Source organism: Suillus discolor (assembly GCF_016758755.1).
Source record: "Suillus discolor strain FC423 chromosome Unknown F5147scaffold_67, whole genome shotgun sequence".
NCBI classification, from domain to species: Eukaryota; Fungi; Basidiomycota; class Agaricomycetes; order Boletales; family Suillaceae; genus Suillus; species Suillus discolor.
Window position 1 is genome coordinate 20,996 of NW_024541314.1, and position 14,371 is coordinate 35,366.

Genomic DNA, 14,371 nt, shown 5'->3' on the forward strand with positions numbered 1-14,371 from the left:
GGGTGCAGCTCATTCGGCGCATTGACCGACCATCTCGGGGTTATTATCATGTGGATCACATCACCATCGATTTCAATCCCAAGTAAGTTTGCTACATAATTTGTGGGTCAAAAGCTGTATTGAGCTCCAATGCATTAGAATCCTCCTGATCCTCATGACTCGTTAAGGTCGTCTTTAAACAGAAGACAAACCTTAAAGATGAATGCTAATGTCATTTTTGCGGCGCTATGGATCACATTGGCGCCAGGTATTCGACTCGGTGCCAGACTCGTCACTCGATCGATTGATGCGTATCTTTGTCCTTTGGGTGCTGATGGCACCTAACAACCGAAAGTCGAGCATGCAAACGACGATTACAGAGCTCCTACGGAGGCTACAGTAAACAGTGGCACACAATCCTTCATCAACTCTGTTCCCAGAACTGAAGGCAGACATGCACCGTATTCGCAACTGTCACATCCAGCGGAGTACATGTTATCACAAAACTTCGCTTGCAGTCTTCAGTTGAAATTTCAACAACCCTAACCATAACCTGAATGCTGATGGTGCTCTGGCCGCATCCCGTTCTCAGGAAGTGTGTGTTCTCGTCTTGTGGGTTGCTTCCCCGACGCTGATGGTGCTCTGGCCATGTCCTCCTCTCAGTTGGTACGCGTTCTCGTCTTAATAGAATACTCCAGACGCGCAAAAGAATTTATCTACTGTTCTTATAGAAGTCTATGAGATCAGGCTATGCACGTTTGATGGCGCTTACCTCCCGACATAGGGTATTGTACTAACTCTTGATTACCACCCGGTTACCATTTTAAACAGCTATCGCAAGGTCCAGCCCAGACAACGATCATGTTGGAGAGATGCTGAATCTGTTATCTACTCGGTATCACAATTGCGATACTTACATCCTCGTTAGTATGAGTGTTTTATTGTGTTTTATTGTCTCGATGGCACTATCTGTGGACATGTCACTGACATGATAACTCCAAATCTGCGGGCAGCAGGAGTGAGTTTTCAAAAGAGATATCAAGGCATGAGATGTCGCGAACATTATGTTACACAGCGCAAGATAGATAATATAACGTATAAAAATGCTCATGGCATAATGAGTGGCATGGGAGTATCAGGAGCTTTCCTCTAGCAGTTTCAGCTGTCCCTGTATAAATATCAGGACTTCCTCGGCCGGAGGCCTGTGTTCCGGTTTATCAAGCCAGCACTTCTGTATGTAATCCCACAGAGTATCTGCTACGGACGGAGTCACTGGTCTAGCAGGCTTTCTGCCTCTGAGTATCTGTACGGTAACTTGATGGTCACTTCGAAACTCGGAATACGGAACTTTTCCTGTGAAGACCTACAAAGAAAATAACAATCACATGCACATGGAATGGTGCCAAGATCTGCTCACAAACCTGCAACATGATACAGCCGAAAGAATATATGTCTGATGCCAATTGGGGCAGGCTTATTGACTCATCATCTTCAGGAACTTGGAAGTTTTCAGGTGCAGCCCATCGCACATTACTCCTGATATATGACGTGCCGTGGAGCTCGGCACAAAAAATGAAAATTCCATGGTCAGCAACAAAGGCATCACCGTTCTCATTGATGAGAATGTTGTTCTGAGTCGCGTCAATAATTGCTTTGACGAAGAAGGTGCATGTGGTACTCACGCCAGTGAGATCCCCGTGTACTATGTTTTTGGAGTGCACTGATATTCACGTTAGTTTTGTGCCGAACAAGCGACATTTGCCGCGTACAGTATTGAAGAGCTGAAGCGACATCTTTGAGCTATGACAGCAAAAATTAAGATGGGAGCCACACCGTGCATGAAGAAAGACCCACGATTTGGAGCATCCGAGTGAGAGTGAGTTGCTGAAAATCACGTTCCAGAAGCATGGTAAGCGAGCCCTTCTGCATCCATGGGGAGACGATAGCAGGCAGCGGACCAAACCCTTGAGTTATTCCCAGAAACGGTAACAGATTGTCGTGTTCCAGTTTAGTGTTCCGCTGCAAGTTGTGTTCTAGACTCTGAAGTGTTGTGCATTAGCAAATAAACACGTGGTACCAGCATGCGGAGCCGCCCAAACCTCGGTAACCTTTATCTTGCAGTCATCGTTCGGAATTTCAAGTCTCAGACACTTTACTGCAACAAGCTGGTAGAGAGGAAAACGGTAGTATGAGCACATATTAACAGGTGCAAACTTGAAGGAGCTACTCGCCTCTACTGTGATTCGAGGGTGCTTCAAGCTGTGTATGCACTTCCAAACATCCCCGAAGCTGCCTTGAGCAACGGGATATCGGGATGATTCCTTGCTTATTTGCTCAGTGAGGTCGGGCAGACTAATAACCCGGTGCTCAGTAAAAATTGCGTGACATAAATGCATAGAAAAACAAACTCATTCTCAATTACATTCTCGTTGTATGTTGTTTTTTGTGCCGACTTCGAACCAAGCCCAAGGCTGGCAAGGAGCAAGCGTGATCTCCTCTGCCACCTCTTCAACCAGACTTGAAACCAAGTACGAAACAGGACCTTCATACTGAAAGAAGAAAATATGGGATAAGTACAACTTGAGAGGCATGCTTGATTCTTATGACAATTTGCTATCTTCTATCGTTATGTAATTATACTTGTTTGGCCTCTTACACCGTTCCTCTGTCAGAGGTAGAAGTGAGCAAGATCATTTGCTCCATCAGCGCTCAGCGCTCAACGCCAGATGTATAACGACCAATGGTCATTCCTGGTCTAGGGATGACGCCTGTGGGCGCATGGACTTGCCATTCTAATCTATACCATTAAAACTCCGGATGCTGCTAATCCATCTATGCTCATATGAAACATATGGCTGTGAGGCTGCAGCGCTGAGCCAGTACAAACGGTCTATGACATGTAGCCGAATGTCCGACTCGGTACTACGCTTCATTTATCTGAGAAAAATCATCAGTATGCAGAAATAAGATCTCACCATTGTCACCCTCAACGGACGCCTGAGGCTGGCGCAACATGTACCATGTTGGCAGGCTACCCCACTAGAATGATATAAGATCTTCGATTCAGCCACCAGCGAAGTGGGAAATGGAAGCGGGGAAATCCGAATGAGGTTTATTCCTGTATATTACCAATGATATGCACGTAATGGCGCTCCGAGCAAGTCAGCTGAACCATGTTTTCTTCAATCGAAACTTCGACTGCAGCTAAACGCCTACGATAACGTTGCTGTGCTGGTTCTTGAGCGTTCAAATTTTATGTTTCATCACATGTGTCAAACATTTTCCAAACAGCAGGTATGTGGTCAAAAGTCGCCCTAGTAGCCGTCCTCAGTGCTTACTGGCCCAGGCGTGACATTTTTGGCTCATGCAAGACCCAGACAAGTATATCATTAAATGATCTATCAATCCCAGTGCAAGTAAGACGGACACCCTATCTATGGAATCAGAAAAGTTTGGTGTCCGTAGATGAGCGCTGAACGTTCCAGCGCTCGGTCGACCGGTTGGCCCTTCAATGCTGTAGTTGGAGCTCTATGCACGGAACTTAGAGCAGGCGCTTGCCGGTATGTCACACATTCTTCATCGAACATCAATGTCTTGTGATATACTTGTTCATGTGATGTGCTTATCATTTATCTGTTATCTGCCATGTAGGTGGAACGCTCTGTACTTATACCCTGCTTGTATTTGCTATTTGACGTATCACTTACACCCACACAAATAAAGATGCCACCACACAACGTTGATTTCAAAACTCGCCTCAAAGAGATCCCAGAGGCGGAACTCAGGAGAACTCAGAATATTCCTCATCACACCGGTGGCTTTGGCGATGTCTGGCAATGTATCTGGTCCACCTCTTCCAGTAATCCTCCTGTCAAAGTGAGCCCAACTCCAAGCACGCGTGCATGCACATTGATTTGTTTGTTTCTAGGTTGCAATCAAGGCAGTGAGGGTCCATGACTCCAGTCAAACTGCACTGTTGGCAAAGGCTGCACGGGTAAGTTCTTGTTATAACATATTAACGTAATTCGTAGATTTCTGGTTGACAGGGTATACGGCGCGAGGCCCACGTCTGGGCCAACTTGAAAGACGATCATATACTCTCGCTTCATGGAATTACAACTGGTTTCAGCCACTTGCCAGCGTTTGTTTCGTCATGGATGACCAAAGGGTCTCTCGATAGCTACCTGAAACAACCAATTTCGCTTTCGACATCCCAGAAGCTGGTCATGGTAAGCGATTGTGTTTGAAAGACTAGCTGAATCTCAACCAAAGCAGTCACGTCAGATAGCATCTGGTCTCAAGTATTGTGCGTGGTTTCTATTTTTCCATGCGCAATTCACGTTGAAATAGCCCCATAGTGCATGGAAAGGGCATTGTCCATGGCGATTTGACACCGGTAGATATCTTATTATTTACAGAGTTATGCTTGAGAGATGACGACATCATGAATTCAGACCAACGTACTCATCAATAGTGATGACAAGCTTTGCCTTGCAGACTTCGGTCTCTCAATGATCCTCGCAGAATCGGGAAACCCCACATTCAACTCCTGCCACGGGGGTAACGTGCGTTGGATGGCCCCCGAAATGGTTGCTCTACCCGATTCAGAACAAGAGGAGCCGATAAACCAATAAAGCCAACAAACTCAGCAGACGTATATTCTCACGGTTGTATCGTGCTTCAGGTAAGTATCATATTTCGTTTGAGATCGGTGCATGTCTGACACTCTGAAGCTACTTTGTGGTCAACAACCTTACTGCTCGCTGCTGCAAGCGATTCATGTGATAACGGCGATAACGAGAGGAAGAAAGCCCTTCCGCCAGCTCACCGGCATTGACGAAGGCCATAAGCAGTATTGGCTGAGATGTCTGTCCACCAATTCCAATGCTCGACCTAAAGTTCAGGAAATCGTAGCCTTCATAGAAGCCGAGCTGCAGAAGCTTTCATGACGGGTAATTGTAATCAATGCATTCTATGTAGCTGCTATGAATACTGCTTCAATCTAGTAAGATCTCGGGAATATGGCCGGAGATCGCTGACGAGATTCACCAACGAAGCGACTCATCACCGAAAGGATATATGTTTTCGGTGGTCAAGGTCCACCTGGGGAAGTCGAAGTTTACGCTGTTCAGCCCGAGCACGGCGTTGCGTATGGCATTTGTGGGCCAGTATTTTTCGGATGATGAAGCGTCTGTTGATGAAGATGAAATCGATGATTCAAAAGCGTTAGGCGACTAGGACTTGGATTACGATTCAGAGTCATTGGATGGCGGATAAGTGCTATGGTCCTTGTGGTATATGTTTAGTAGTTTTCGTTCATTATGACCTTGCTTTACTTTGTACAGGACACACGCAATACCAATCTTGTATGTTGATTAAGCCGAAAAGTGGTAGAATCGATTGATTTCAGACATTGTGTCCAGACAACCTCCATGCTTCCTAATCTACACGCGATGAAAAAAACAAGTACAAAGGTAACATTAATTAGGACTAAATTCTAGCCCGTTCTTCCACGAATTCCAGTATGTCTTCGTCAGAGGGCCGACGCTCCATATCTTCTAACCAACAACTCTCCATGAAATTCCAGTCGCTGTCCCTGACAACAGGAGCGGACGGCCTTCTGGGCTTTTTCCCGCGTAATATGGTGGTCATTATGACTGCATGGTTGCGGATGTAATGGTATGGGACCTTGCCCTCCAATACCTGCAGAAATATGAGCTGATTCAATATTGATGATCCAGATGAACGTGCCTGTAGCATGATCCCTCCGAAAGAGTATACATCACTTTTCGGAGAGAATACCGGCGCTGATGCATTGCCTTCATAATCGACCGCCAGGTATTCTGGCGGCATGTAGGCTATGGCGCCTCCGTTGTTGGTTGGCATCAATGCTTGACTTATTCTCTCAGGAACAAGAGCAGAGAGTCCAAAATCGGCGAGGCTTGCTTTTCCATCTTTATCGACGAGAACGTTATTCTGAGTAAGCTTCAGTTGCGGTTTCAGACAAAAGGTGAGATGCGAATATAAATGTGTACGTACGCCGCTCAAGTCACCATGGGTAACTGACCGCGAATGCACTGCCTCAATCTGTGTTAGTTGACTCTCGCATCGACGACAAAACATCGAACATACGATACTGAAGCCCTTCAGCTATGTCCTTCAGCTAAAGAGACCTTAGCGTGCAGATTATGGTAAGATGAGAAGATGACCGAACCAGTGCAAACTTTTCGGTGTAAGAAAGCCTTTCGTGCTCACGTTGAAGGTATCCGGTCAGCGCTCCATTTTCTAACCATGGCAAGACAAGTGCTGGGAGGGAGCCAAAGCCATCTGTAACTCCCCAAAGAGGAACGATATTCTTGTGTTTAAGTTTCAGCCATATCGTAACCTCTCTGAACAATCGCTGAAGGACCAAAGTCAGTTGAATGAAGGTGGAACCCATGGCTACTGACATTGATAATCGTCAACATGTCTGTATCGCCTCTCAAAATTATTTCCTTGACTGCGACCTAGATTGCTATAAGAAAGGCAGAACGAAATGACGGACAAGGCACCTACGTCAGCACAAGTTGACATGGAAGGGGATTGATAGCGGGAAACCACTTGTACAGTATTGGTGCCTGTTAGATCGAGCCTGCACCTATGGACATTTGCAAATGCTCCGACGTTCTGGTGAGCCTTGTTGGATCGTTCGACCGAGGTCGTCAGATCAGCAGCACTGAAGATGATAAGCCTAACAGTGGCATGCATGAAAGGTAAGTGGCTTACCCGGAACTTTGGACTAAAACTAAGTAGAGGACCTTCTCGATTGGAAGACGGGATTTTCCTCTCTGACAGGCACTCTTGCACCAAGTTCAAGTGTGCTTCATCAATCTTTGGATCAAAAAGTCCTCTCAGGGCTGTGTAAGAGAAACATCGCAAGGATCATACCTCCGCAGTAGGATGCAAAGGCGATGTACCCTTTTCTTTTTCTGAAAGCACTTGACTCTCTTCCGAAATCCACCAGTACGGCACCTTTCCTGAAAACACCTAGAGAATAGCGGTGTAAAATGCATGGGAAGTCGATGAGCTGCATAACATACCAGAATTGCAACGCAGCCATATGAATACACATCTCCTTCTTTCGTCGGCTTTGGTACTCCTGTCCGGCCACCAGTGAAAATAAACTCGGGCGCAGTGTACCTTGCATCTCCCTGGAGCTGCTCGCTGAACATCTGACTATCTGCTTCGGCCAGGATTACGGAGTGACTGAAGTCTGCGATGCGTACACGGCCTGAACCGTCAAGGAGAATGTTGTCCTAGCGATGCGGTGAGAATCTTTGCGTGACATAAGTAATCGAAGCATACACCCGTTAGATTGCCATGTACAACGTCCCGCTTATGTACTAAGGTTGCACGTGAGTTCCATGTACGGGCTGCTATGGGAGACACTGACGATATTCGATACCACGCGTCACCTCCAGTAGCTGCCCATTTGAGGTCAGAGCTAAAGAATTTGTGTATGCCACGAACTTTGAATCATGAACTTACAATATCCAGCTTCCGACGCGCAGATAAATTGAGGTGCTCTCGTTTCATGTAGTCGTGCAGCGAACCGCCTGCCATCCATGGGTATACAAAGGACGGGAAAATTCCGGAACCTTCAGTCATTCCATAGAGGGCAAGGATAGTCTCGTGCCTCAACTTTTCCCTGACATATATCTCCCGATGAATCCTCTGCCAAACAATACATCATTTAGTGATGATTTGTCTGTACAGCGATGCTGAATTGTGTTAACTCACATGATATATCTTGTTGATATCATTTTGACTGTCGACATCATCCCTCAAGGTCTTGACTGCGACCTGTTGACTGATGGATTACATACAGTTCCATGATGGATCCAAACAATACACCGACCTCGGTCTCACTCGACCCATGTACCACCCACTTGTATCTCAAAGGTGCACCAAGGACGTCCAAACCATCGTCGCACTTCGTGAGGTCGGCTTGCGATATTTGTGTCACTGTGACTGGAAGTTGCAACACCATCATCTTTACAGTTTCCGCGATGGCTGTCTGTAACCGCAAGGACTCCGCAATTTTGCCAACCAACGGGCGATATTCCATATTACTTGACCAGCACCGTTGCGCCAAGTGCTGTATTTCTTCGCTGATATCAACCAAACGGGAGAACGGTTTCTGATTGTCATACATTGCTGTTATAATGGCTGCATCACGCTTGATATGGTGATAGGGTTTATGGCCAGAAAACACCTGTGTGATGTCAGTATCATATTATTTGAATGGCAACATGCAACGCACCCGCATCATGATGCAACCATACGAGTAAACATCGCCGGCCTTGGTTGGCTTGCTCATCGCATCCTCCTCCTCAACAAGAACTAGCTCCGGCGCCATCCACCGCATATTGCCCGCATGGCATGAGTTAAATGTAGTGTTGCGTGCTTCTGCGAGGATCATTGAGAGACCGAAGTCCCCGAGACAGAGCCTCCCATCACTACTGACTAGGACGTTGGCCTAAATTGTGGAACCGTCATTTCTGTACAGAGTACGGGGAACAAAACCTACATCAGTAAGGTCACCATGGACAATTCCCTTGTCATGCACTACGGTAGATCAGTCAATCGAAGCGCAAGACCAAAACGTGACCCACAATACTGAAGACCAGCTGCTATCTCCTTTGCCTGATATGTCACGTGACTCACGTCAGGGCTCAGCGTGTCTCTGCAGATATAAAATATATACCATAGTCAACTTCTTCGCTCTCGAAAGACCAACTTTCCATTTCAAATAGTCGTTCAGTGTTTGATTTTCCATCCAAGGACTCACAAAAGCAGGAAAAGGCCCAAATTCATCGTCCACAATAACACCTTCCAGAGGCAGAATGTTGTCGTGCGACAATGGAACCCAAACGTAGGCCTCCCGACGAATACTCTGGTGAGTAAACCTATCAGCAATTGCAACGGTGAACTACTTCATGCCTGTACCTTGTTTATTTTTTGTAATGTTTGCATATCTGCATAATGAGGGAGACACGATCAGAATAAAGCTTACTAGAACCAAGCCACTATGCATACCTGTTTCCACAAAGATCCTGAAGGATTTGACCGCGACCTTTATTGTGATAAATAACTGTGACACTGGAATTGTTCCCTTGTTTGTAAACTTACAAGACGGGCCTCAGGCTGAGATTGTGTAGACATGTGACATTTCCAGACATCGCCATACCCTCCACTGAAATTAGGAGACCGCCCTGATTTTTGGATGGCTGTCGCAGGAATAATATGTGGTTCGATCTTGAATTGAACGGTGACATTACTTTCCTGCCATCATTATGTAATCATTGATGACGTTTGTAAAATCATTGAAGAGCGACTCACGTCCATTGTGTGAAATCGTCAGCGCAGCATTAAAGACGAGAAGTGTTAGAGTAGATAGCAATTGATTCATCTTTATATGCAGAATGCCATCATGGGGCAGGTCTTCGTCCCATAGGGAGAAACGGGGGACCTCGAGGCGAGTTATTTATTCATGATAGGAAAATATTGTTCGGTCCAGACGCGCAACTTTAAGAATAGATCGCGATCGGGCTATGCACGTTTGCCTCTTATCTATGCAGCACTGTTCGGGTTGTCTATAGCCTAGCTTCTCTACCTGGGTTGCCGCGCTACTTACTATTCGCCACCAGCTTATCACGCATATCATTAACACACCATGCCCTTCTTGGCTCAGCGGAAACGCCATGATCAGATCTATTCGTCTCATACCATCAAGTTCTCTTACAACAAATCCGGAGCATGATCAAGCTTACTATGTACTTTCTCAAACAGCTGTAAAAGTTCCAGTCTGAGATCAGATCGATCAGATCTCACTACATAGCACTAGTGCAACGAGTCCGTGTTCCATTGCAGAATCAATCTTCTTTCAGCAGCTCTGCTTTCGTATCGGCCTGACACTAGTACTCACCTTCTATCATCGATTAGCCGTATCAGTGCAGGGTGTCATGGCCATTCGATCGCTACTCGGTCCCCGGGAAGACTCGTCCGAATAGTATTGGTTCCAGTGTTCTGCCGGTCAGTGTACGTTTATCAAAGTTAACGTACGTTCAGCTGCGAACTTTCCCATGAATGCAAGTGAACTGAACCCGTGCAGTGCCAGATGTCCTGCTTGGATATTAGATAATCATGTCTGATTGGACGACGAAGCAGGAGTGAATGTTCAAAGTGCCGCAGTACACGGTGCGTCAACGATCGCAGAATGGATAGTACTCGACTACTACTACTACTATAACATCTGGTAGCACCACTCATTTTCTGAATCTACTCGTCAAGAACATCATCAACTTGAGGAAAGTCTGGATCATCAATTCCCTCTGCATCTAAGTCAAGAAGCTCGTACAACTCAAGCTCAGCATCTAAACCTCGAATAGCGACTTTATAAAAAGATCCCAACTATTCCTCCGCACGAGAATAGTCGAGTAATTCATTGATAGCAATGCGGGAGAATGAACCACCGGCACTGGCAGCACCAATGGGGACTGAGTGCATTGATTCTGTGGCGGAAATCTCCTCCTCCTCCTCCTGAACAGCTCGGATAAGGTCTGCTGCAACATCACTTATCCCTCGCCTCTCGAAAGCGAGGCTGCGTGGCTCCCGTTCGCTGCTTTCTCCTGATAAATCATCACCAACTGCATGAACTACTTGAGTAGGCTCTGCTTTGTCAGTGGCCTCGGTGTCACAGTACCGGCGTTGAAGCCGCTTCTTGACCACGTCATTGCGTACATGCTCTTCGTGAACATACATCTTGAGTTCTGCCAGAAGGGTGAGTGTCTCAGTTGAGAGCTGATTGCGCCATTTTGTGAGGATTGCGCCGAACATGCTAAACAGGCGTTCACAAGAGGCGTAATTCGGGCAAATCGAGAGAAGACGTTGGGCAACTCGTCCATTGCCTGCTCACGCGCAACACATTGCTCATAGAGCCTTGCACACACCACCTTTGCCTTTCCGCTGACCATCGAAGCTGGGTCTTTGACAGCATAACCTGGGTGCTCCACGAAGTGATCCCACCACCATCCTCGGTTTGATCTCTTGCCGATCTTCACCATCGAGTTGGCGTGTCGAAAGTCGGGAGTCCATCTTCGAGTTATAAGCCTTAAAGCGTGCCCTTGAACCGAACACATGAAAACCATGCGTTTATGTGAGTAATGATATGTGAAGTGGCACGAGGATAATCAAAGATTCTAGCATTGACCAGATATAGTATAGTTCGTTACAGTAGGACCAGGAAACTCCTGAAAGTCGTGTTCAGATGAACGTCGACGAAGTTCGCCAGCTTTCCCACGCAATCCGGTCAATGACCGTGACCTTGGTTCACTGACCGGCAGAACACTGATTGGTTCTAGACTTTTGTCATCTATGTAAGGAGAGTGGACAGTCTCCGAATCCTCTTTTCAAGGCAAGGAATCTTCTTAGGCATCCTGATTACCCGAATTCACAAGAGTCAGTTCATCATCGTCTTCGCGCAAACATTTCTCATCCTCGTCTAGCACTCTCGATCTCAGCATTTCCACTTCCCTACCTCCTATCGCAGGTCCACATCATACGACACCTGAATCGTTTGGCTGACCTTCGTTCTGATAAAGTGAACCCCCTTTCAATTTTCGCGCTATCTTCACCACTCGAGCACAAGACTCTGTCCCATATGACTCATTCAATACCTTTACCAAATGATCTCGCCACACTACTCACAACTTTACGCCTTGAAACCAGTCCTCCTCTGAATTGTCGAATAATGGATTACGCGCCAAAGAATGCTGAACACGTAGATTTTGGTGGAGAAGTGCACTACTCTGCACACCAGCGGTTCCAGGAGCCGCCTTCAAGGCTAGAGCTGAGGTACGTTTCTACTATCACCACTAAGTCAGACGCTAACGCTTCATGCAGCCGTGCATCAGTCCGCTCTCATTAATCTGTCACGTATCATGAGAACTTGACGGCTTTTGTGAGGGCGAATTAATGTAGGTTTGTGTGATTAGCGGAGAAGACTTCTGCAGAGTAAATGGTTGCTACTATTGTCTGATACGCGTTCTTACTTCGTCTGCATTCTAGTCCCGTCGTTTCTGACACACGCAACGCTTGGTGCACATGGTACTATCCTCCCGATGGACATGACTATTCGTGTATAATCCAAGTTCGTGTGATCTCTTAGTCCTGTCGATGATTGATTTTTGCGATCTTGCTGTACTAACTATATGTATGTCTCGTAGCTGGCTACCTTATACAGATACCCAATCAAGAACCTCATCGGTGGGTGCAGCTCATTCGGCGCATTGGCCTACCATCTCGGGGTTATTATGATGCTTCACATCAGCATCGATTTCAATCCTAAGTAAGCTTGCTACATGATTTGTGTGTTAAAAAGTTGTATTGAGCTCCAATCTTCCTGATCGTCATGAGGGTCGTCGTCGTTGAACAGGAGACAGACATCGAAAACTGTCTAACATAGGATCTATGACCCCAAAGGACTCCACTCTGAAGCAAAAAAGACAGACCTCAAAGTTGAAAGCACGGCGTTGCGTATGACATTTGTGGGCCAATATTTTTCGGATGATGAGGCATCTGTCGATGAAGATGAAATCGATCGATCGTTCAAAGATGCTAGTCAACCAGGACTTGGATTATGACCCAGAGTCATTGGATGATAGATAAGTGCTACGATGTTTGACGGTCATCATGATCGTGCTATATGTTTATTAGCTTTCGTTCACTATGACCTTGCTTTACTCTGTGCAGGAAACATGCAATACTAATCTTTTGGGTTGATCAAGTTGAGAAGTGTGTAACATGGTCAGACCGCCGCCGCGCATAACCATTACACCAAAAGGTGAAATACTGAAAGCCTATGTTTCAGTATCGGCGACGGTATATGTATTGATTATGAGAACTCAGGTAAGCCAGCGTGCTTACAAAGTGGTAGAATCTACTTCACTCGATTCCAGACAAGGTGCCAAGGCGACATCCATGGTTCCTAATCTACACGCGATGAAAAAAACAAGTACAAAGGTAACATTAACTAGGACTAAATTCTAGCCCGTTCTTCCACAAATTCCAGTATGTCTTCGTCAGAGGGCCGACGTCCCATATCTTCTAACCAACAACTCTCCATGAAATTCCAATCGCTGTCCTCGATAACAGGTGCGAGTGGCCTCTTAGGTCTTGTTCCGCGTGATATCAAGTTGATTATGGCTGCACATTTGCGGACGTAATGGTATGGGACCTTGCCCTCCAATACCTGCAGAGATATGAGTGGATTCGATATTGATGATCCAGGTTACGTGCCTGTAGCATGATTCCCCCGAAAGAGTATACATCACTTTTCGGAGAGAATACCGGCGCCGACTCGTTGCCTTCGTCATCGAACGCCAAGCATTCTGGCGCCATGTAGGGTGCGGTGCCCCCGCAATAGGTTGGCATCAATGCTTGACTCATTCTCTCAGGAACGAGAGCAGAGAAACCAAAATCGATGAGGCTTGCTTTTCCATCTTTATCGACGAGAACGTTGTTCTGAACAAGCTTCAGTTGGGCTTTCACACGACTCATAAATGTGTACGTACGCCACTCAAGTCACCATGGGTGATTAACTGCGAATGCACTGCAATCTGCGTTAGTCGACTCTTGCATCAACGACAAAACATCGAGCATACGATACTGAAGCCCTTCAGCTATGTCCTTCAGCTAAAGAGACCTTAGCATGCAGATTGTGGTAAGATGAGAAATTGATCAAACCAGTGCAAACTTTTCGTTGTAAGAAAGCCTTTCGTGCTCACGTTGAAGGTATCCGGTCAGCGCACCATTTTCTAACCATGGCGCGACAAGTGCTGGGAGGGAGCCAAAGCCATCTGCAACTCCCCAAAGAGGAACGATATTCTTGTGTTCAAGTTTCAACCATAGCGTAATCTCTCTGAAAAATCGCTGAAGGACTAAAAGTCAGTCGATCGAAGGCAGAACCCATGGTTACCAACTTTGATAATCGTCAACATATCTGTATCACCTCTTATTTCCTTGACTGCGACCTAGATTGCTATGAGAAATGTAAAACGAAGTGACGGATAAGACACCTACGTCAACACGAGTCGACCTAGAAGGAAATTGATAGCGGAAAACCACTCGTTGGACGGCATCAATGTCTCTTAGATCCAGTTTGCCCCTATGAACATTTGCAAATCCTCCGGCGTTCTGGTAAACCTTGTTGGGTCGTTCGACCGAAGTCGTCAGATCAGCAGCACTGAAGATGATGAGCCTAACAGTGGCATGCATGAAAGGTAAGTGGCTTACCCGGAACTTTGGACTAAAACTAAGTAGAAGACCTTCTCGATTGGAAGACGGGATTTCA

At 46.3% G+C, this 14,371-nt stretch overlaps 7 protein-coding genes across 7 annotated transcripts; 2 read left to right on the forward strand and 5 right to left on the reverse strand.

Moving 5' to 3' along the window:
* Positions 1-774: 774 nt before the first annotated feature.
* Positions 775-2,719, reverse strand: F5147DRAFT_372064 (kinase-like domain-containing protein). The gene is made up of 8 exons (XM_041429429.1): positions 2,388-2,719; positions 2,211-2,331; positions 2,079-2,144; positions 1,834-2,019; positions 1,749-1,779; positions 1,662-1,699; positions 1,401-1,610; positions 775-1,342 (listed from the first exon to the last, which is right to left on the reverse strand). The coding sequence occupies exons 1-8, from the start codon at positions 2,525-2,527 to the stop codon at positions 1,115-1,117; spliced, it is 1,020 nt and encodes a 339-aa protein (XP_041288364.1). The 5' UTR covers positions 2,528-2,719; the 3' UTR covers positions 775-1,114.
* Positions 2,720-3,479: 760 nt separating this feature from the next.
* F5147DRAFT_372145 (kinase-like domain-containing protein) lies at positions 3,480-4,975 on the forward strand. Its single transcript, XM_041429430.1, has 8 exons — positions 3,480-3,626; positions 3,703-3,855; positions 3,908-3,973; positions 4,026-4,208; positions 4,255-4,285; positions 4,338-4,375; positions 4,434-4,663; positions 4,713-4,975. The coding sequence occupies exons 2-7, from the start codon at positions 3,703-3,705 to the stop codon at positions 4,611-4,613; spliced, it is 651 nt and encodes a 216-aa protein (XP_041288365.1). The 5' UTR covers positions 3,480-3,626; the 3' UTR covers positions 4,614-4,663; positions 4,713-4,975.
* A 417-nt stretch (positions 4,976-5,392) lies between these two features.
* On the reverse strand, positions 5,393-6,666 carry F5147DRAFT_372183 (kinase-like domain-containing protein). Its single transcript, XM_041429431.1, has 7 exons — positions 6,535-6,666; positions 6,429-6,485; positions 6,194-6,379; positions 6,112-6,142; positions 6,019-6,056; positions 5,731-5,955; positions 5,393-5,682 (listed from the first exon to the last, which is right to left on the reverse strand). Exons 1-7 carry the CDS (start codon positions 6,550-6,552, stop codon positions 5,470-5,472), a joined length of 768 nt encoding a protein of 255 aa, XP_041288366.1. The 5' UTR covers positions 6,553-6,666; the 3' UTR covers positions 5,393-5,469.
* A 915-nt stretch (positions 6,667-7,581) lies between these two features.
* On the reverse strand, positions 7,582-9,303 carry F5147DRAFT_618156 (kinase-like domain-containing protein; the record flags this gene model as incomplete). The annotated part of the gene is made up of 10 exons (XM_041432567.1): positions 9,151-9,303; positions 9,058-9,094; positions 8,968-8,996; positions 8,726-8,914; positions 8,634-8,664; positions 8,549-8,586; positions 8,282-8,497; positions 7,877-8,233; positions 7,759-7,821; positions 7,582-7,692 (listed from the first exon to the last, which is right to left on the reverse strand). Coding segments are annotated over exons 1-10 (1,104 nt in total), but the record flags the coding sequence as incomplete, so codon positions are not given.
* Positions 9,304-10,299: 996 nt separating this feature from the next.
* On the reverse strand, positions 10,300-11,084 carry F5147DRAFT_778116 (uncharacterized protein; the record flags this gene model as incomplete). The annotated part of the gene is made up of 3 exons (XM_041442082.1): positions 10,300-10,394; positions 10,446-10,821; positions 10,875-11,084. 3 exons carry the CDS (start codon positions 11,082-11,084, stop codon positions 10,300-10,302), a joined length of 681 nt encoding a protein of 226 aa, XP_041288368.1.
* A 596-nt stretch (positions 11,085-11,680) lies between these two features.
* F5147DRAFT_656437 (uncharacterized protein) lies at positions 11,681-12,662 on the forward strand (the record flags this gene model as incomplete). Its single annotated transcript, XM_041434117.1, has 4 exons — positions 11,681-11,874; positions 12,088-12,169; positions 12,246-12,367; positions 12,485-12,662. The coding sequence occupies 4 exons, from the start codon at positions 11,681-11,683 to the stop codon at positions 12,660-12,662; spliced, it is 576 nt and encodes a 191-aa protein (XP_041288369.1).
* Positions 12,663-12,949: 287 nt separating this feature from the next.
* On the reverse strand, positions 12,950-14,160 carry F5147DRAFT_372240 (kinase-like domain-containing protein). The gene is made up of 7 exons (XM_041429432.1): positions 14,101-14,160; positions 14,001-14,051; positions 13,765-13,950; positions 13,683-13,713; positions 13,593-13,630; positions 13,318-13,542; positions 12,950-13,270 (listed from the first exon to the last, which is right to left on the reverse strand). The coding sequence occupies exons 2-7, from the start codon at positions 14,016-14,018 to the stop codon at positions 13,058-13,060; spliced, it is 711 nt and encodes a 236-aa protein (XP_041288370.1). The 5' UTR covers positions 14,019-14,051; positions 14,101-14,160; the 3' UTR covers positions 12,950-13,057.
* Between the last annotated feature and the right edge of the window lie 211 nt (positions 14,161-14,371).

Excerpts from the sequence above, each read along its gene's own strand:
- F5147DRAFT_372064 (XM_041429429.1), bottom strand. The coding sequence starts at position 2,527 with ATGAAGGTCCTGTTTCGTACTTGGTTTCAAGTCTGGTTGAAGAGGTGG. Across the intron at positions 2,332-2,387 it reads GAGAATGTAATTGAGAATGA|TCTGCCCGACCTCACTGAGC; the intron begins GTTTGTTTTTCT and ends CCGGGTTATTAG. Across the intron at positions 2,020-2,078 it reads GCAAGATAAAGGTTACCGAG|AGTCTAGAACACAACTTGCA; the intron begins GTTTGGGCGGCT and ends ACAACACTTCAG.
- F5147DRAFT_372145 (XM_041429430.1), top strand. The coding sequence starts at position 3,703 with ATGCCACCACACAACGTTGATTTCAAAACTCGCCTCAAAGAGATCCCA. Across the intron at positions 3,856-3,907 it reads CCAGTAATCCTCCTGTCAAA|GTTGCAATCAAGGCAGTGAG; the intron begins GTGAGCCCAACT and ends GTTTGTTTCTAG. Across the intron at positions 4,376-4,433 it reads TCCATGGCGATTTGACACCG|ACCAACGTACTCATCAATAG; the intron begins GTAGATATCTTA and ends TCATGAATTCAG.
- F5147DRAFT_372183 (XM_041429431.1), bottom strand. Across the intron at positions 5,956-6,018 it reads CCCATGGTGACTTGAGCGGC|AATAACGTTCTCGTCGATAA; the intron begins GTACGTACACAT and ends AAGCTTACTCAG. Across the intron at positions 5,683-5,730 it reads TCGGAGGGATCATGCTACAG|GTATTGGAGGGCAAGGTCCC; the intron begins GCACGTTCATCT and ends ATATTTCTGCAG.
- F5147DRAFT_372240 (XM_041429432.1), bottom strand. Across the intron at positions 13,543-13,592 it reads CCCATGGTGACTTGAGTGGC|AACAACGTTCTCGTCGATAA; the intron begins GTACGTACACAT and ends AAGCTTGTTCAG. Across the intron at positions 13,271-13,317 it reads TCGGGGGAATCATGCTACAG|GTATTGGAGGGCAAGGTCCC; the intron begins GCACGTAACCTG and ends ATATCTCTGCAG.